Raw genomic sequence first — 21871 nt, forward strand, 5'->3', positions numbered from 1 at the left:
CTTTTTAAAGTGTAATACTTTGTGTGGCCTCCGGAGGCAGAAGCTATACACCCAATTGTCTGGGTCTCCCAATGGAGCGACAAAGAAATAGTAGTGTCCAATGTATAAAAATAATTTTACAGAAACACATTTTTTTTTAAAAAAAAAAAAAAAAGTGAAAAACAGACACCGATAAACCAAATGTAAAATTACTCGACCTATATAACCCTGGACTATGTTTCTGTAATACTTTTTTTTTTTGGGTGGGGGGTCTTTTTCTTAACCCATGTACCTAAACGATGTGGAGCATTTTTCTAATGTCCCATTTCTTCATTACAGACACACATATGGTCGAAACCTTGGCTTCCTGCTGCCACCACTAGGGGGCAATGTGTAAGCAGCTGGCTGTACATGGCTCTTAGACGAGCACATTACGCCCCCCAGTGATGGGAACAGGTGTTCGATTTAATTTTTCTTCCTTCTCCCTTTTGTCAGGGGAAATTTGCCCGAGGTGGAGGCCACTTTGACCCTACTAACCTGTCTCTGTTTTTTGTGAGGAGGTTTCCCTCAATTCCTTCCATTAAGTTTTCAAAACAAAGATGCATGGCTTGCTGCTTCTCCGGGGGCTGACTACTTACAATGCTTCTCCGAAGGTCCGAGAAATACTAATAGCCAAAAAAAACCCAATACAACAAAAACGTTAAAGATGACTGAGAACGAACCCCCCTCCCAAAACCTGTATATATAACTGAGGCGTGAACTTGTTACCTTCTCGTTGAGGAGGATCAGGCCCAACAGTGGCCGGCTCATTGACCACTGATTTCGACAGTCTTCAAAGATAATGATATTGAGAACCGTGGAAAGCATCTGGGGGTGTAAGAGAGAGGAGCTTATACAATAAGACTGCATCGGACAGGTGAGATCAGACTTACCTATGTGCCAACACAGTCTGCAACACCCCCGTGTCCTATCCTGCTCATACATATTGCCTGGTGTTAGCTTAAAGCGGATCCATCACCAATGCATCATAAATAGATCTCAAACCTGATGGTGCGGGTGTACTTACTTTGCAAATCGATGCAAAATCCTTTGGAAGTTTTTCCCTCTGGATTCATAAATTACTCATCTTAATATCAGGATTGTGCAGCTGTTCGGAAATTAATTAAAGTGAGTACACCAGCCACATCAGGGCAAAGATGTATAAAGTACTGTTAAATTGGGCAACATGTCTGCTTTAATTAACCCAGATGGTAAATCTAATACGGTTCCTGATTTTCCCAAATCTTGGTGGACCCCAAACAATTAAGAGTTGGCAAGTGAATGGGCTCTCACATACAAATCTGCCTCGCTGTCAGGTTTCCCTGCGTTCTGCGGCGGTTGCTCCCCCTGGTGACTGGAAGCAGTATCACTCAGAGTGATACTGGTACCTGATCTGTTTGTGAGAGCTGCAGTGCAATGCAGCTGGAACGGTGAGGGACCTGAAAGTGACACAGATCTCTGTGTGAGAGCCCATCCACCATCGGCACTTGCCAAATGTTTGGGGGTCTGGTGAGTGCAATTTTTTTTTAACCTGCTGTATTTTTTTTAAACTTTTTTTAGCTGCTTGAACAAATCCTTATGGAATTGCAACTAGGGCTTGATTTTGGAGTAGGGCTTACTGTGTTTTTCAGATTATAAGATGCACTTTTCCTCCCAAAAATTTAGGAGGAAAATGAGGTGTGTGTCTTATAAGCCAAATGTAGATTAACAGGGTGTGCTGGAGAGGGGTCACAGAAGGCAGGGGTGATGCTGTGGACTCTGCTGCGGGCGGTGAGGCAGGAGCAACCATCCTAAATGTCGGCGGCGCAGGCGGAATCAAATAATGGCGCCAGGAGTCGGAGCGTGCGCAGATTGCTGAAGATCTCATCTGCGCACGCACCACCAACGGTCCATTGATCTCCCAGCGAGCTGAAGGAAAATGGCACCCAGAAATGGCGTGTGCGCAGAGGAAATCTCGGCTTGTGATTGAGCAGAGAGCTCAGACTGCACATGCGCCGAGTCCAAGTGCCATATGTTTGAAGCCCGCACCACCGACAGTTTCTGGATGTTCCACCTGCCTCAAAGCGCTGCCGGCCGCAGCGAGCATCTGGGACACCCGCTGCACTGACGGCAGCATCGCCCTACGTCAGCACTGCCCCTGTCTCCTCCGACCCTGCTCCAACACCACCGCCGCCCACCTCTGGTAAGTCACCATCGGATTATAAGACGGACCCCATATTTTACTTTTCTCTAAATTTGGTGTGCCTCTTATAAAACAAAAATGCCGTATATTTTAAGCATATTAAAAAAATCCTACTAGTGTTTATTTTGGGAGTAGGTCTTATATTCAGGGGAACAGGGTATTTTTTGCTACATAATATGACCCCCAGGAGGTGACACTTTCTAGCCTGCTGTTATGGAATATTTTACAACACAGTATGTGAGATTGAGGAGTCACCTGTTGGATCATCTCCGGGTGCTGCTGCATTATGTGTAGGAAGCGTTCGCTCTCCTGCGGCGGCGGCGCTCCTCTTTTCTTCCCGCTGCGAGATAGCTGCTTAAAGAGGTATGTGACTATGTGGTCCAGGCAGGAGCAGCACCCCGTACACACCATTGTGTCTGTGGACATAAGACATGCGATGAATTAGGAAATCGTACAACATGATGGCAATACACAGACACGTATCCAGGTCCCTGCTTACCCAGAGCAGTCAGCCCCTCGGAGATGGAGGAGAGGATATACATGATGACGTGCGGCTCCAGGCTGGCGATGAAAGACATGTGATCCTGAGTCAGCACCTCCAGAAGCGAATAGTACGACTGACTGAGCTTGGGATAATCCTACAAAACAGGAATAATCCAGAATAATCTGCAGACCGATCAACTGAGAATGTTTCATACATTAAAGGCAACCTGTAATTAGGATTAACCCTCCTAAGCCGTCGGGCATGCAGAATAAAGAAGGGAATTTTGTTTACTTACCGTAAATTCCTTTTCTTCTAGCTCCTATTGGGAGACCCAGACAATTGGGTGTATAGCTTCTGCCTCCGGAGGCCACACAAAGTATTACACTTTAAAAAGTGTAACCCCTCCCCTCTGCCTATACACCCTCCCGTGCATCACGGGCTCATCAGTTTTGGTGCAAAAGCAGGAAGGAGAAAACTTATAAATTGGTCTAAGGTAAATTCAATCCGAAGGATGTTCGGAGAACTGAAACCATGAACCAAAAGAACAATTCAACATGAACAACATGTGTACACAAAAGAACAACAGCCCGAAGGGAACAGGGGCGGGTGCTGGGTCTCCCAATAGGAGCTAGAAGAAAAGGAATTTACGGTAAGTAAACAAAATTCCCTTCTTCTTTGTCGCTCCATTGGGAGACCCAGACAATTGGGACGTCCAAAAGCAGTCCCTGGGTGGGTAAAAGAATACTTCGATAAAAAGAGCCGAAAAGCGGCCCCCTCTTACAGGTGGGCAACCGCCGCCTGAAGGACTCGCCTACCTAGGCTGGCATCTGCCGAAGCATAGGCATGCACCTGATAGTGTTTCGTGAAAGTGTGCAGACTCGACCAGGTAGCCGCCTGACACACCTGCTGAGCCGTAGCCTGGTGCCGCAATGCCCAGGATGCACCCACGGCTCTGGTAGAATGGGCTTTCAGCCCTGAAGGAAGCGGAAGCCCAGAAGAACGGTAGGTTTCGAGAATCGGTTCCTTGATCCACCGAGCCAAGGTTGACTTGGAAGCCTGCGAACCCTTACGCTGGCCAGCGACAAGGACAAAGAGCGCATCAGAACGGCGCAGGGGCGCCGTGCGAGAAATGTAGAGCCGGAGTGCTCTCACGAGATCTAACAAGTGCAAATCCTTTTCACATTGGTGAACTGGATGAGGGCAAAAAGAAGGTAAGGAGATGAAAAGGGGATACCACCTTAGGGAGAAATTCCGGGACCGGACGCAGAACCACCTTATCCTGGTGAAACACCAGGAAGGGCGTTTTGCATGACAGCGCTGCTAGCTCAGACACTCTCCGAAGTGATGTGACTGCCACTAGGAAGGCCACCTTCTGCGAAAGGCGTGATAGAGAGACATCCCGCATCGGCTCGAAAGGTGGTTTCTGAAGAGCCGTTAGCACCCTGTTAAGATCCCAAGGTTCCAGCGGACGCTTGTAAGGTGGGACTATGTGGCAAACTCCCTGCAGGAACGTGCGGACCTGCGGAAGCCTGGCTAGACGCTTTTGAAAAAACACGGAAAGCGCCGATACTTGTCCCTTGAGAGAGCCGAGAGACAAACCCTTGTCCATTCCGGATTGAAGGAAAGAAAGAAAAGTGGGTAAGGCAAACGGCCAGGGGGTAAAACCCTGATCAGAGCACCAGGATAAGAAGATCCTCCAAGCCCTGTGATAGATCTTGGCGGACGTTGGTTTCCTGGCTTGTCTCATAGTGGCAATGACATCTTGAGATAACCCTGAGGACGCTAGGAGCCAGGACTCAATGGCCACACAGTCAGGTTGAGGGCCGCAGAATTCAGATGGAAAAATGGCCCTTGAGACAGCAAGTCTGGTCGGTCTGGGAGTGCCCACGGTTGACCCACCGTGAGGTGCCACAGATCCGGGTACCACGACCTCCTCGGCCAGTCTGGAGCGATGAGGATGGCGCGACGGCAGTCGGACCTGATCTTGCGTAACACTCTGGGCAGCAGTGCCAGAGGAGGAAATACATAAGGCAGTCGAAACTGCGACCAATCCTGAACTAATGCGTCCGCCGCCAGAGCTCTGTGATCTTGAGACCGTACCATGAATGCCGGGACTTTGTGGTTGTGCCGAGACGCCATGAGGTCGACGTCCGGCGTTCCCCACCGGCAACAGATCTCTTGAAACACGTCCGGGTGAAGAGACCATTCCCCTGCGTCCATGCCCTGGCGACTGAGAAAGTCTGCTTCCCAGTTTTCTACGCCCGGGATGTGAACTGCGGAGATGGTGGAGGCTGTGGCTTCCGCCCACAGCAGAATCCGCCGAACTTCTTGGAAGGCTTGACGACTGCGTGTGCCGCCCTGGTGGTTGATGTACGCGACCGCCGTGGCGTTGTCCGACTGTATGCGGATCTGCCTGCCCTCCAGCCACCGATGGAACGCCTTTAGGGCTAGATACACTGCCCTTATCTCCAGAACATTGATCTGAAGGGAGGACTCTGTCGGAGTCCAGGTTCCCTGAGCCCTGTGGTGGAGGAAGACCGCTCCCCACCCTGACAGACTCGCGTCCGTCGTGACCACAGCCCAGGATGGGGGCAGGAAGGATTTTCCCTTCGACAAAGAAGTGGGAAGAAGCCAACACTGAAGAGAGGTTTTGGCTGCCAGTGAAAGAGAGACGTTCCTGTCTAGGGACGTCGACCTCCTGTCCCATTTGCGGAGAATGTCCCATTGAAGTGGACGCAGATGAAACTGCGCAAAGGGAACTGCCTCCATTGCTGCCACCATCTTCCCTAGGAAGTGCATGAGGCGCCTCAAGGGGTGTGACTGGGCCCGAAGGAGAGAGTGCACCCCTGTCTGCAGCGAACGCTGTTTGTCCAGCGGAAGCTTCACTATCGCTGAGAGAGTATGAAACTCCATCCCGAGGTAAGTCAGTGATTGGGTCGGTGTCAATTTTGACTTTGGGAAATTGATGATCCACCCGAACCTCTGGAGAGTCTCCAGAGCAATGGTCAGGCTGTGTTGACATGCCACCCGGGAGGGTGCCTTGACTAGGAGATCGTCTAAGAAAGGTGTTCGTCCCCGATGGCGAAACGCAGGAAGCGTTGATGCTCTGGTGCAATCGGCACATGGAGATAAGCATCCCTGATGTCGATTGATGCTAGGAAGTCTCCTTGGGACATCGAGGCGATGACAGAGCGGAGAGATTCCATCCGGAACCGTCTGGTTCTCACGTGTCTGTTGAGCAGTTTGAGGTCCAGAACGGGACGGAATGATCCGTCCTTTTTTGGCACCACGAACAAGTTGGAGTAAAAACCGCGACCACGTTCTTGAAGGGGAACGGGGATCACAACTCCTTCTGCCTTCAGAGTGTTCACCGCCTGAAAAAGTGCATCGGCTCGCTCGGGGGGCGGAGATGTTCTGAAGAAACGAGTCGGAGGACGAGAGCTGAGCTCTATCCTGTAACCGTGAGACAGAATGTCTCTCACCCATCGGTCTTGGACATGTGGCCACCAGGCGTCGCAAAAGCGGGAGAGCCTGCCACCGACCGAGGATGCGGTTTGGGGAGGCCGAAAGTCATGAGGCCGCCTTGGAGGCGGTTCCTCCGGCGGTCTTTGGAGGACGTGACTTAGACCGCCATGCAGAAGAGTTCCTCTGGCCCTTCTCTGACCTGTTGGACGTGGAAGATTGGGACCTGGCTGAGGGCCGAAAGGACCGAAACCTCGATTGAATTTTTCGTTGCTGAGGTTTGTTTGGTTTGGACTGGGGTAAGGACGAGTCCTTTCCCTTGGATTGTTTAATAATTTCATCCAATTGCTCGCCAAACAAACGGTCGCCAGAAAATGGCAAACCGGTTAAGAACTTCTTGGAAGCAGAGTCTGCCTTACATTCGCGTAGCCACATGGCCCTGCGGACTGCCACCGAGTTGGCGGACGCTACCGCTGTACGGCTCGCAGAGTCCAGGACGGCGTTCATGGCGTAGGACGAAAAGGCCGACGACTGAGAAGTCAAAGACACAACTTGCGGAGCAGAGGTACGTGTGACCGCATTAATCTCAGACAGACAAGCTGAGATAGCATGGAGTGCCCACACGGCTGCAAAGGCCGGAGCAAAAGACGCGCCTATGGCTTCATAGATGGATTTCATCAGGAGCTCTATTTGCCTGTCAGTGGCATCCTTGAGCGATGATCCATCTGCCACTGATACTACGGATCTAGCCGCCAGTCTGGAGACTGGAGGATCCACCCTGGGACACTGAGCCCAACCCTTAACTACGTCAGGGGGGGAAGGGGTAATGTGTGTCATTAAGGCGCCTAGTAAAGCGCTTGTCCGGAAATGCTCTGTGCTTCTGGACAGCATCTCTGAAGTTAGAGTGATCGAAAAACGCACTCCGTGTACGTTTGGGAAACCTAAACTGGTGTTTCTCCTGCTGCGAAGCCGACTCCTCTATAGGTGGAGGTGGGGGAGAAAGATCTAGCACCTGGTTGATGGACGATATAAGATCATTTACTATGGCGTCCCCTTCAGGTGTATCCAGATTGAGAGCAACGTCAGGATCAGAGCCCTGAGCTGCGACCTCCTCTTCATCCTCCAGAGAGTCCTCATGCTGAGACCCCGAACAGCGTGATGAAGTCGGGGAAGGTTCCCAGCGAGCCCGCTTAGCCGGTCTGGGACTGCGGTCCGTGTCGGAGTCCTCCCCGTGGGACCTAGGTGTCACCCCAGGAGCACTCTGCTGCGCCGACCGAGAGGGGCCTGGGGGCGATGAACTCACAGTGCCCAGGGCCTGTGTTACCGATCTGGACTGCAAGGCTTCTAGTATCTTAGCAGACCATCTGTCCATAGACTGAGCCATGGATTGTGAAAGTGACTCAGAGAGTTTCTCAGCCAAAACTGCAAATTCTGTCCCTGCCACCTGGACAGTGGAAGCTGGCGGTTCTACCTGAGCCGAGGGCCCCACCAGTGCCCGAGGCTCCGGCTGAGTGAGTGCCACAGGGGCCGAGCATTGCACACAGTGAGGGTAGGTGGAACCTGCAGGTAACAGAGCCGCACAAGAGGTACAGGTTGCAAAATAAGCCTGTGCCTTGGCACCCTTGCTCTTTGCGGACGACATGCTGTTGTCTCCTCTGAGAGTGATCAGTGAGGGTACATAGCCAAAAGCAAAACCATGCGGCCGAACAGAGAAATGTATACAAAGATATATATATATATACACTTCGGCACCCTAGGGGGGCCAGCACCGGTTAACCGGTGTGGCTTACCGACCGCCCAAAGCGGTTGTGTGTCCACCAGATTCCCTGCCTGGGCCTCTCAGAGCTGCAGAGCTCGTTCTGAAATCCTCCACCGGCAGAAGTGATTGTAAAAATGTCTGCCAGAGCTCTCAGGGGAGGAGGGAGCCGTGGGCGGTGACTAATAAAGTGTGGGAATCTGGTGCCCCACAGTGCTCAGTGAGGGGGGAGGAGGACACCTAAGTATGCTCCAGCCCTCACTGCCGACGTCCAGTCAACCGTCCCGCCCTTACCCCTGACTGGCAGGCCCGGGGGCGGGAGTTATGGTACTAGGCCGCAGAAGCCGGGGACTAAATTTAATAACGCGGCCGGCAAACAGGCGCGGTCGGCGCGGTAGTCCCGGTCGTCACAAAAAAACAGCAGCCGCTGCAGCGTCTGTTACACAGGCGCTCCATGCACCGTCCCTAAGGGGACACAGAGTACCTTTTAGATGCAGGGCCTGTCCCTGATGATACCCAGTCCCCTGTCCGGCAGATTCCCCCAGGGGCTGCGGAGGGAGCCCGGTCCCAGTCAATGGTGACCGGTTAGGATCCCACTTCTTCCAGAGCCTCTAAGGGATGGGGAAGGAAAAACGGCATGTGGCTCCAGCCTTTGTACCCGCAATGGGTACCTCAACCTTAACAGCACCGCCGACTTAGTGGGGTGAGAAGGGAGCATGCCGGGAGCCCTGTTGGGGGCCCTCTTTTCTTCCATCCGATACAATCAGCAGCTGCTGCTGACTAAATTGGGAGCTTGAGTGAATGTGTGCCTCCTTCAACACAAAGCATAAAACTGAGGAGCCCGTGATGCACGGGAGGGTGTATAGGCAGAGGGGAGGGGTTACACTTTTTAAAGTGTAATACTTTGTGTGGCCTCCGGAGGCAGAAGCTATACACCCAATTGTCTGGGTCTCCCAATGGAGCGACAAAGAAATGACACCTTGATATCTACGATCTGTGTCTTATACCAGAGAAATCCGTTTTTTTAATGTGCAAATGAGCTGTTAAGATCTATAGAATCTGCTTCCAGAGATTATTTTAAAGGGAACCTGTCATCACTTTTTCGGCCTATAAGCTGCGGCCACCACCACCGGGCTCTTATATACAGCATTCTAACATGCTGTATATAGGAGCCCAGGCCGGGGATATAACATAAAAAAAACTTTATAATACTTACCTAAAGGTTGCGCGGTTGGCCTTATGGGCGTCTCCGTTGTCCTGTGCCAGCGCCGCCTCTTTTGGCCATCTTTGTGCTCCTTCTCTAGCCGCGGTGCATGACGGGTCCGACATCATCCACACTCGCCGGCATTCAGGTCCTGAGCAGGGCAGATCAAAGTATTGTAGTGCGCCTGCGCAGGACCGGCGAGTGTGTATGACGTAGACGCGTCATGCACACAGGCTTCAGAAAGAGGACGAAGATGGCCGAAAGAAGCGGCGCCGGCACCGGACAATGGAGACGTCCATAAGGCCAACCGCGCGACCTTTAGGTAAGTATTATAAAGTGTTTTTTATGTTGTACCCCCGGCCTGGGCTCTTATATACAGCTTGTTAGAATGCTGTATATAAGAGCATGGTGGTGGTGGCCGCAGCTTATAGGCCAAAAAAGTGGTGACAGGTTCCTTTTAACTCAGGGGTGAGACATGTAATGACTGACAGTCAGCACACTTGATACTAAGGGAGCGGACTCCGTTTCTTAGGTACTGCACTGGACATTTACAAAAGTACTAATTACAATTTGCAAAGGCTATTTACCAGCAGATCGCTGTGTGGCACAGACAGCAGTAACTTGACAAAGGTCTGAAGAGCGTTATCCAGAGCTTCATCACCGTACAGGCGGAAGACCCCGAAATTAACGTAGCTGCCACTGAGAGCAGCTTTTAGCACCGAGAAACATATGGAAATTCCTTTCAACTTCAGGACGTACAGCTGCTCCTTCGGGAGCTCTCCTAGCGTCAGGATCCGGTTACCTGATGGTGAAAACAAAGATACCCGTTCATTGTCACCTGTATATAAAGAATATACGATTGGGTCTAGAGGGAAAAAAATAAAAATACTCAAAAAATAAGGCTACCACAGGCAGTACCGTAAGTGGTGATCATTTTGCTGGTCTCCCGGAACAGAAGAATGCCATTTGGCGATGAGACGTCGAACTGTAACCTCTGTGACCTGAAGGAGATAAAGTCACAGGTAGCAACAAGGTGGAAGGCTCAAGATGGACAATAGTAGAGATGTATTAGGATTGTGAGAGAACAGAAACAATCTTGTCTTATAACTAATGATGTTATAGGATTCAGCTAATACTGATGAGTGGGGAGGTTTCCCATTTTCGTTCACGCCCATACTGCTCTAATTGGTGAATAGTTCGGAGGAGTTATTTCTTTGTTTGAGGTACTATATAAACTAGTCACATGATGTAATGAAGCAGAAACTTTGAGTACACCACAAAGCGTGTGTGTGCTGCAATGGTTTCCTGAGCGCTTTGTAAAACAAATTTTATTAATTTGGAGTTCAAGAGGCATAGAAGGAGCGTATTTCGCTCACAGGATTAATTACCCTATTTTACTGTCTTCGTGGAGAAGAAAGATGCTAAAGTGCTTTACCAAGTACATAGATCTGTACTTCCCAGATTATAGAGCTCCCAACTATGAGTACGAGGGGGAGCAGAGTCTTCATCGAGCTCACAGCTTTTGTTAGAGGAGAGCATGAGCCGGGTCTGCACTGCGCTCTGTATCTGCAGCCTGTTCTTCTCTATAACACCTTGTACAGGAGAGATCACACTAAAGTCACACTCGTCACCGGGTCACAGTCTACCATACTGTATTCTATACATGCGTTCCAGTCCTGGCTCCTTCACTCCTCTCAATGTGACAGCTTTATACATAGAGACTGCGCACACTAGGAGGTCTCTGCTCCCCCCATAATCATAGTTGGGAAAACTTACATAAAGTTCTCCAATCTGCCGCAACGAGGGGTCCCTTTGTCTTCCAGATTTCCCATATTGCAATGCATAAGAGCAAACCTGGCAATTAAAGGGTTATTCCCATTTTCAAAATCCTATCCCAAAATGTAGGTGTAATAATAATATTAATAAATTCCTCCAAAAAGAAATGCAGTATAGTTCTCCTGATATAGCCATGTCTCTTACCTGATGTGCAGGGCATTGCAGTAGCTTAGGTATCTATTGGTTATGACCACGCATATAGTGAAAGCTAGTTGCTAGTAATCGTAACCATGGATACCTAAGGCCTTGCACGAGGTAAGGCTGGTTTCAGACGTCCGTGTTTTAGGTACGTGTGACATCCGTTTTTAACACGGATGTTACACGTACCCATGTTACTCTATTGTGCACTCTCACACGGCCGTGTTTTTACACTGACCGTGTGGCCTTGCTATTTCACACGGAGAAGTGCCCGTTTTTTCTCCAGCAGCACACGGACCGCACACTGATGTTATCCGTGTGACATCAGTGTGACACGTACCGGAGATAACACGGGTTTTTAAATAAAAAGATTTTCTATAGTCACCTGTATCCAGCGCTGCTGTCTCCGGCTCTGCTGCCTCCCGCTCCTGACCGCCGCTCATTATTTTCATTGATTATTCACTGCAGTGAGCAGCTGGGAGCAGGGGCATCGCGGTGACAGCGCAGGAGACAGCACCGCCGAGGACAGCATCGCTGGGGACATCGCTAGTGACAGGTGAGTATCCTGCGAGCAGTGTGTGTGCAGGGACGTCCAGGAGGTCATCGGATTTCCCAATAAACTCTGATGACCTCCTGATGACACCCCTGCGACAACTGCGCTACAGTGAGGTGACGTCCAGGGGTTCATGAGAGTTGATTGGGAACCCTGATGAGTCTCTGGATGATACTGCACAAACTGCTGTATACTCACCTGTCACCGGCGATTCTGTCCTCGGCTGTGCTGTACCCAGCCTGTCCCCACGATGTTCCGGCTTCCAGATCCTCAAGCAGTGAATATTCAATTAAAATTAATGAGTGGTGATCAGGAGTGGGAGGCAGCAGAGCCGGAGACAGCATCGCTGGATACAGGTAAATATAGAACATCTTTTCAATACAGAGACACGTGTTTTACCCGGTATGTGTCACACGTGTAACACACGTATGACCATAACCATGCGTGTGACTGGTACCTGATTAAACACGGACGTCTGAAACCAGCCTAAGAGACATAGTTAATCAGGAGACCTATACTATATTTCTAATTGGAGGTACTTGTGGGGGTTGATCCTACTGACAGATTGCCTTAAGTAAATTTGGCTTTTACAGTAACTTAACTACCAAGAGATAGTATTTAAGTTCTTGTAATGTCAGGATGTTCCCAATGCCTCTAGTGGATAACATAGTGTAGAATAGTCACATGTAAGAGGTCAAAGAACCACACGTGGCTCCCTAGATACTGGATGGGGCACGCTGCACTAGAGACAGTTTTCTTCCTTCTGAAGGAGCATTGTACAAATGAGTGACTAGAGGCTGGATCTCTGCAGACAAAATCAGCGTACCGGATATGATTGAGAATGATCAAAAAAGAAACAATAGTGGATAAAAAGAAGAAAAAAAATGTGACTACAAAAAAAGAAAAATTGTATATATATAAAATAAACAACACACCTGTTATGCACCAGTTCTGCCATGAGTTTGAGGATGGGCGTCGTGCAGGCCGGGTCATGGAACCACAGTTCTAACGCTCTCTGCAGGATGGGCATGTATGCGGGGTATCTGAGGAGGGCTAAGGAACAGCACGGCCACCGCTGCCCACAATACTATATTCTCCTGGAGTCTTCAGGACTAGAGTTGAGCGGACTGGCAATAATCCGGGTCTGGCGGATCAGCGGCGGGTTGTGAAAGAAGTCCGGATCCGATATCGAGAGATCAAGAGAGAGAGATCGAGAGAGATTGAGAGAGAGAGAGAGATCGAGAGAGATCGAGAGAGATCGAGAGAGATCGAGAGAGATCGAGAGAGAGATCGAGAGAGAGATCGAGAGAGAGATCGAGAGAGAGATCGACAAAGAGAGAGATCGACAAAGAGAGAGATCGACAAAGAGAGAGATCGACAAAGAGAGAGATCGACAAAGAGAGAGATCGACAAAGAGAGAGATCGACAAAGAGAGAGATCGACAGAGAGAGAGATCGACAGAGAGAGAGATCGACAGAGAGAGAGATCGAGAGAGAGAGAGAGATCGAGAGAGATCGAGAGAGAGATCGAGAGAGAGAGATCGAGAGAGAGAGAGATCGAGAGAGAGAGATCGAGAGAGAGAGATCGAGAGAGAGATTGATCGAGAGAGAGATTGATCGAGAGAGAGAGAGAGATCGAGAGAGAGAGAGATCGAAGAGAGAGAGATCGAAGAGAGAGAGATCGAGAGAGAGAGATCGAGAGAGAGAGATCGAGAGAGAGAGATCGAGGAGAGAGAGATCGAGATCGAGAGAGAGAGATCGAGAGAGAGAGATCGAGAGAGAGATCGAGAGAGAGATCGAGAGAGAGAGCTCGAGAGAGAGATCGAGAGAGAGAGCTCGAGAGAGATCGAGAGAGAGATTGATCGAGAGAGATTGATCGAGAGAGAGAGAGAGATCGAGAGAGAGAGAGATCGAGAGAGAGAGAGATCGAGAGAGAGAGAGATCGAGAGAGAGATCGAGAGAGAGATCGAGAGAGAGAGAGATCGAGAGAGAGAGAGAGATCGAAGAGAGAGAGATCGAAGAGAGAGAGATCGAGAGAGAGAGATCGAGAGAGAGAGATCGAGAGAGAGAGATCGAGGAGAGAGAGATCGAGAGATCGAGATCGAGAGATCGAGATCGAGAGATCGAGATCGAGAGAGAGAGATCGAGAGAGAGAGATCGAGAGAGAGATCGAGAGAGAGATCGAGAGAGAGATCGAGAGAGAGATCGAGAGAGAGAGCTCGAGAGAGAGATCGAGAGAGAGAGCTCGAGAGAGATCGAGAGAGAGATTGATCGAGAGAGATTGATCGAGAGAGAGAGAGAGATCGAGAGAGAGAGAGATCGAGAGAGAGAGAGATCGAGAGAGAGAGAGATCGAGAGAGAGAGAGATCGAGAGAGAGATCGAGAGAGAGATCGAGAGAGAGAGAGAGATCGAGAGAGAGAGAGATCGAGAGAGAGAGAGAGATCGAGAGAGAGAGATCGAGAGAGAGAGATCGAGAGAGAGAGATCGAGAGAGAGATCGAGAGAGAGATCGAGAGTGAGAGCTCGAGAGAGAGAGCTCGAGAGAGATCGAGAGAGAGAGTGATCGAGAGAGAGAGTGATCGAGAGAGAGTGATCGAGAGAGAGTGATCGAGAGAGTGATCGAGAGAGAGTGATCGAGAGAGAGTGATCGAGAGAGAGAGATCGAGAGAGAGAGATCGAGAGAGAGATCGAGAGAGAGATCGAGAGAGAGATCGAGAGCGAGAGATCGAGAGCGAGAGATCGAGAGAGAGAGATCGAGAGCGAGAGATCGAGAGCGAGAGAGAGAGATCGAGAGCGAGAGAGATCGAGAGAGATTGAGAGAGAAAGATCGAGAGAGAGAAAGATCGAGAGAGAGAAAGATCGAGAGAGAGAGAGAGAGATCGAGAGAGAAAGATCGAGAGAGAGAGATCGAGAGAGAGAGAAAGATCGAGAGAGAAGAAGGGAATTTTGTTTACTTACCGTAAATTCCTTTTCTTCTAGCTCTAATTGGGAGACCCAGACAATTGGGTGTATAGGCTATGCCTCCGGAGGCCGCACAAAGTATTACACTCAAAAGTGTTAAGCCCCTCCCCTTCTGCCTATACACCCCCCGTGCTCCCACGGGCTCCTCAGTTTTGGTGCAAAAGCAAGAAGGAGGAAAAAGAATTATAAACTGGTTTAAAGTAACTTCAATCCGAAGGAATATCGGAGAACTGAAACCATTCAACATGAACAACATGTGTACACAAAAAAACAGGGGCGGGTGCTGGGTCTCCCAATTAGAGCTAGAAGAAAAGGAATTTACGGTAAGTAAACAAAATTCCCTTCTTCTTTGTCGCTCTATTGGGAGACCCAGACAATTGGGACGTCCAAAAGCAGTCCCTGGGTGGGTAAAATAATACCTCGTAAGAGAGCCGTAAAACGGCCTCTTCCTACAGGTGGGCAACCGCCGCCTGAAGGACTCGTCTACCTAGGCTGGCATCCGCCGAAGCATAGGTATGCACCTGATAGTGCTTCGTGAAAGTGTGCAGGCTCGACCAGGTAGCCGCCTGACACACCTGCTGAGCCGTAGCCTGGTGCCTCAAAGCCCAGGATGCGCCCACGGCTCTGGTAGAATGGGCCTTCAGCCCTGAGGGAACCGGAAGCCCAGCCGAACTGTAAGCTTCGATAATTGGCTCCTTGATCCACCGAGCCAGGGTTGATTTGGAAGCCTGTGACCCTTTACGCTGGCCAGCGACAAGGACAAAGAGTGCATCCGAGCGGCGCAGGGGCGCCGTACGAGAAATGTAGAGTCTGAGTGCTCTCACCAGATCTAACAAGTGCAAATCCTTTTCACATTGGTGAACTGGATGAGGATAAAAAGAAGGTAAGGAGATATCCTGATTGAGATGAAAGGGGGATACCACCTTAGGGAGAAATTCCGGAACCGGACGCAGAACCACCTTGTCCTGGTGAAACACCAGGAAGGGAGCTTTGCATGACAGTGCAGCTAGCTCAGACACTCTGCGAAGTGAAGTGACTGCTACTAGAAAAACCACTTTCTGCGAAAGGCGTGAGAGAGAAATATCCCTCATTGGCTCGAATGGTGGTTTCTGAAGAACCATCAGCACCCTGTTCAGATCCCAGGGTTCTAACGGCGCTTGTAAGGAGGGACGATGTGACAAACCCCCTGCAGGAACGTGCGTACCTGTGGAAGTCTGGCTAGGCGCTTCTGGAAAAACACAGAGAGCGCTGAGACTTGTCCCTTAAGGGAGCCGAGCGACAAACCCTTTTCCAGTCCAGATTGAAGGAAGGACAGAAAAGTGGGCAAGGCAAAAGGCCAGGGAGAAATACCCTGAGCAGAGCACCATGACAGGAAAATTTTCCACGTCCTGTGGTAGATCTTGGCGGACGTTGGTTTCCTAGCTTGTCTCATAGTGGCAATGACGTCTTGAGATAACCCTGAGGACGCTAGGATCCAGGACTCAATGGCCACACAGTCAGGTTGAGGGCCGCAGAATTCAGATGGAAAAACGGCCCTTGAGATAGCAAGTCTGGTCGGTCTGGTAGTGCCCACGGTTGGCCGACCGTGAGATGCCACAGATCCGGGTACCACGACCGCCTCGGCCAGTCTGGAGCGACGAGGATGACGCGGCGGCAGTCGGCCCTGATCTTGCGGAACACTCTGGGCAACAGTGCCAGCGGAGGAAACACATAAGGAAGCTGAAACTGCGACCAATCCTGAACTAAGGCGTCTGCCGCCAGAGCTCTGGGATCTTGAGACCGTGCCATGAACGCCGGTACCTTGTTGTTTTGCCGGGACGCCATGAGGTCGACGTCCGGCACCCCCCAGCGGCAACAGATCTCCTGAAACAGGTCCGGGTGAAGGGACCATTCCCCTGCGTCCATGCCCTGGCGACTGAGATAATCTGCTTCCCAGTTTTCCACGCCTGGAATGTGAACTGCGGAGATGGTGGAGGCCGTGGCTTCCACCCACAGCAGAATCCGCCGGACTTCCTGGAAGGCTTGCCGACTGCGTGTGCCGCCTTGGTGGTTGATGTATGCCACCGCTGTGGAATTGTCTGACTGAATTCTGATCTGCTTGCCTTCCAGCCACTGCTGGAATGCTTTCAGGGCAAGATACACTGCCCGTATTTCCAGAACATTGATCTGAAGCGAGGACTCTTGCTGGGTCCACGTACCCTGAGCCCTGTGGTGGAGAAAAACCGCTCCCCACCCTGACAGACTCGCGTCCTTCGTGACCACCTCCCAGGATGGGGGTAGGAAGGATTTCCCTTTCGATAATGAAGTGGGAAGAAGCCACCACCGAAGGGAAGCTTTGGTCGCCTGCGAGAGGGAGACGTTCCTGTCGAGGGACGTCGGCTTCCTGTCCCATTTGCGTAGGATGTCCCATTGAAGAGGACGCAGGTGAAACTGCGCGAAAGGAACTGCCTCCATTGCTGCCACCATCTTCCCCAGGAAGTGCATGAGGCGCCTCAAGGTGTGTGACCGACCTTGAAGGAGAGATTGTACCCCTGTCTGTAGTGACCGCTGCTTGATCAGCGGAAGCTTCACTATCGCTGAGAGGGTATGAAACTCCATGCCAAGGTATGTCAGCGATTGGGCCGGTGTCAGATTTGACTTTGGAAAATTGATGATCCACCCGAAACTCTGGAGAGTCTCCAGGGTAGCGTCGAGGCTGTGTTGGCATGCCTCTAGAGAGGGTGCCTTGATCAACAGATCGTCCAAGTACGGGATCACCGAGTGACCCTGAGAGTGGAGGACCGTTACTACAGTAGCCATAACCTTGGTGAAAACCCGTGGGGCTGTTGCCAGGCCGAACGGCAGTGCCACGAACTGCAGGTGTTCGTTCCCTATGGCGAAGCGCAAGAAGCGCTGGTGCTCTGGAGCAATCGGTACGTGGAGATAAGCATCTTTGATATCGATCGATGCAAGGAAATCTCCCTGGGACATTGAGGCGATGACGGAGCGGAGGGATTCCATCCGGAACCGCCTGGTCTTTACGTGTTTGTTGAGAAGTTTCAGGTCCAGGACAGGTCGGCAAGACCCGTCCTTCTTTGGGACCACAAACAAGTTGGAGTAAAAACCGTGGCCCTGTTGCTGAAGAGGAACAGGGACCACCACTCCTTCTGCCTTCAGAATGCCCAGCGCCTGTAGAAGAGCCTCGGCTCGTTCGGGAGGCGGGGATGACCTGAAGAATCGAGTCGGGGGACGAGAGGTGAACTCTATCTTGTAACCGTGAGACAGAATGTCTCTCACCCAACGGTCTTTTACCCGTGGCAGCCAGGTGTCGCAAAAGCGGGAGAGCCTGCCACCGACCGAGGATGCGGAGTGAGGATGCCGAAAGTCATGAGGAAGCCGCTTTGGTAGCGGCACCTCCGGTGGTCTGTTTAGGACGTGACTTAGACCGCCATGCATCAGAGTTCCTTTGATCTTTCTGAGGCCTTTTGGACGAGGAGAATTGGGACCTGCCCGCGCCCCGAAAGGACCGAAACCTCGACTGCCCCTTCCTCTGTTGGGGTATGTTCGGTTTGGGCTGGGGTAAGGATGTATCCTTTCCCTTGGATTGTTTGATGATTTCATCCAAACGCTCGCCAAACAATCGTTCGCCAGAAATTGGCAAACTGGTTAAGCGCTTTTTGGAAACAGAATCTGCCTTCCATTTCCGTAGCCACAAGGCCCTGCGGAGTACCACCGAATTGGCGGCCCTTTCGTGGGCGCCATGCTATTATCTTCCCTGAGCAACACAATAGGGTATATAGCCAGAAATCAACTGTGCACTATACGGTGTAAAATAAACATATAATGTTACACTACTGCACAATGGGGCTAGCACCACAGGTGCTGCTTACCACCCGCTTAAAGCGGTTGTGAGGCCACCAGAGTCCCTGCCTGGGTCTCCCAGATTTTGTCCCCCTCTGCAGCGTCCGAGGAGCTGACAGGAATGCGTCCTGAGGAGAGGAGAGAGCCGTGGGCGTGACCCAGAAAGAGCGGGAACTGGTGCCTGCACTGTGCACAGTGAGGGGAGTGGAGTATGCAAAGCATGCTCCAGCCCTCAGTGCTGCTCGTTCTGTGCAGCGTCCCGCCCTTCCCCTGCCTGTCAGGGCTGTGGGCGGGAGGAAAGGAAACTAGGCCGCAAAAAGCCGGGGACTCTAGTAATAAACGTGGCCGCCGTAAAAGCGCGGCCGGCGTGGAAGTCCCCGGCGCACTACAAGTCCCAGCCGCGCCGCAGTTGGCAGCGGCGGTCAGTGCGGCAGTCCCTATACATAAACACACTCAGCAACGCTGAGTGTGTAATGGCACATATTAACCCGGTCAGCGCCGCGGTCCCCGGTGCACTAGCACACCCAGCAAAGCTGGAGTGTTGCTGTGCGCGGTCCCCACGGGGACACAGAGTACCTCCAAGTAGCAGGGCCATGTCCCTGAACGATACCCGGCTCCTATCCAGCAGGCTCCACAGGAGTTGTGGATGAAGCACGGTCTCCTGTGCCTGGAGACCGATAGGATCCCACTTCCACCAGAGCCCTGAGGGGGATGGGGAAGGAAAACAGCATGTGGGCTCCAGCCTCCGTACCCGCAATGGATACCTCAACCTTACAACACCGCCGACAAGAGTGGGGTGAGAAGGGAGCATGCTGGGGGCCCTATATGGGCCCACTTTTCTTCCATCCGACATGGTAAGCAGCTGCTGCTGACCAATCTGTGGAGCTGTGCGTGTCTGACCTCCTTCGCACAAAGCAAAAAAAACTGAGGAGCCCGTGGGAGCACGGGGGGTGTATAGGCAGAAGGGGAGGGGCTTAACACTTTTGAGTGTAATACTTTGTGCGGCCTCCGGAGGCATAGCCTATACACCCAATTGTCTGGGTCTCCCAATAGAGCGACAAAGAAAGATCGAGAGAGAGAAAGATCGAGAGAGAGAGATCGAGAGAGATCGAGAGAGAGAGATCGAGAGAGAGAGCTCGAGAGAGAGAGAGATCGAGAGAGATCGAGAGAGAGAGAGCTCGAGAGAGAGAGATCGGGAGAGAGAGCTCGAGAGAGAGAGCTCGAGAGAGAGAGTGATCGAGAGAGAGTGATCGAGAGAGAGAGATCGAGAGAGAGAGATCGAGAGAGAGATCGAGAGAGAGATCGAGAGAGAGAGAGATCGAGAGAGATCGAGAGAGAGATCGAGAGAGAGAGATCGAGAGCGAGAGATCGAGAGCGAGAGATCGAGAGCGAGAGATCGAGAGCGAGAGATCGAGAGCGAGAGATCGAGAGCGAGAGATCGAGAGCGAGAGATCGAGAGCGAGAGATCGAGAGCGAGAGATCGAGAGCGAGAGATCGAGAGCGAGAGATCGAGAGCGAGAGATCGAGAGCGAGAGATCGAGAGCGAGAGATCGAGAGCGAGAGATCGAGAGCGAGAGATCGAGAGCGAGAGATCGAGAGCGAGAGATCGAGAGCGAAAGAGATCGAGAGCGAGAGATCGAGAGAGAGAAAGATCGAGAGAGAGAAAGAACGAGAGAGAGAGAAAGATCGAGAGAGAGAGAAAGATCGAGAGAGAGATCGAGAGAGAGAGATCGAGAGAGAGAGAAAGATCGAGAGAGAGAGAGATCGAGAGAGAGAAAGATCGAGAGAGATCGAGAGAGAGAGATCGAGAGAGAGAGATCGAGAGAGAGAGATCGAGAGAGAGAGATCGAGAGAGATATCGAGAGAGATATCGAGAGAGATATCGAGAGAGAGAGATCGAGAGAGAGAGATCGAGAGAGAGAGATCGAGAGAGAGAGATCGAGAGAGAGAGAGAGAGAGATAGAGAGAGAGAGATAGAGAGAGATCGAGAGAGAGAGATAGAGAGAGAGAGATAGAGAGAGAGAGAGATCGAGAGAGAGAGATCGAGAGAGAGAGAGAGATAGAGAGAGAGATCGAGAGAGAGAGAGATCGAGAGAAAAAAATAAATAAAAAACAATTGCCGATTCAGGATCGTGCACCTGGAATCCCGCGTCCGGGTCGGACACGGATCCGGATTTTGCCGGTCCGGGTCCGCTCAACACTATTCAGGACCAAAGGCTGAACTGTGGTTCATTTTTCATTGTCAGTTCTTGTAATGGGGTGCCAGTCTCGTGTACGCCAATGAATTGAAGGGGACCGATCACCGAGATGACGCTGCCTTCACCGTGTGAAAAATAACAACCCCTACAATTTTAACAATCTATGTGCAACTTTTTGGCAGTGCAATATTTTGGTTGCGGGGGGGCTCCGCTCCCACTCCCGATCATTGACAGTTCTATTTGAACATGTATTAAATCCAGGGTGAGAGGCCTTTATGTCAATTTTATGGTGTTGTGAGAGAATACAATCCATTTTGCTCTCATTGTGTCCATCTTGTCTTATAGCTAGTGATGTCATAGGGTTCAGCTAATACTGATGGGTGGGAAGTTTCACATTTCTGTTCTCGCCCCTACTGCTCTTATTGAGGCATAGTTCAGAGGGGACTTTCCTTTGTGTGACCCTATATAAAAACTGGTCACATGTACTAATAAAGGATGGTGTATATGGTGTGTGCTGTATTAATTTCCCGAGCGCTCGTAAACAAATCTTATTAATTTGGAGTTCAAGAGGCAAAGGAGTGTATTTCGCTCACACTGTAAAATAGTTGAGTATTTTTATGTGGTATGACTCTTAAAGCGGTTGGCCACTAATTTGCATTGATGGTCTATCCTTACGATAGGTCATTAAGGGAACCTGTCAGGTCCCTTTCCCTTATGCGTTCTGACCTACAAACAGGGTGATATGTGGCCTAGAAACCCCTTCATACCCATCCCTGTGTTGTAATAGTGTGTAATATGAATGTATAAAAATATGTTTTATTACTTATGTGTTCTGTATGTAAATAATCAGAGGGTCTAGTGCCATGGGCGTCACATCGCCTTGTGGGCGTTTGCATGTTTTCCGTGGTATGACGCCCCTGTGGGCGTGATACCATGGATTTACCTGAGCGACGTCCCCGTCGCTCCTTGAGATCCCACGCGTGCGCATTTACCATTCCCGAAGCCTTGTTATCCGGGTGCTTGCTTCTCGTCTTCAGACGCGCTCTGCGCATGCTCAGAAGGCTCCTTTGGTTCGGTCATGCGCTGTCTCGGCTGTTGTTCATTTGCTTGCTTCAGATGCGCTTTGCGCATGACCGGATCCACAGGAGTCATCTGAGCATGTGCAGAGCGCGTCTGAAGCTGAGAAGCAAGCACCTGGATAAGAAGGCTGTGGGAATGGCAACTGCGCACGATCTCAAGG

The 21871-nt window shown here is 50.9% G+C and overlaps 1 protein-coding gene across 1 annotated transcript in view; it reads right to left on the bottom strand.

Moving 5' to 3' along the window:
• Nucleotides 1–21871, bottom strand: part of XPO7 (exportin 7) — a 170789-nt gene that overhangs the window by 7249 nt on the left and 141669 nt on the right. Inside the window, 7 exon segments of the mRNA XM_075346454.1 lie at nucleotides 517–644; nucleotides 748–846; nucleotides 2456–2616; nucleotides 2700–2838; nucleotides 9694–9908; nucleotides 10025–10107; nucleotides 12569–12676. Of these exon segments, the coding sequence (XP_075202569.1) occupies nucleotides 517–644; nucleotides 748–846; nucleotides 2456–2616; nucleotides 2700–2838; nucleotides 9694–9908; nucleotides 10025–10107; nucleotides 12569–12676 (933 nt within the window).

Source organism: Anomaloglossus baeobatrachus, chromosome 4, assembly GCF_048569485.1.
Source record: "Anomaloglossus baeobatrachus isolate aAnoBae1 chromosome 4, aAnoBae1.hap1, whole genome shotgun sequence".
Lineage (NCBI taxonomy): Eukaryota > Metazoa > Chordata > Amphibia > Anura > Aromobatidae > Anomaloglossus > Anomaloglossus baeobatrachus.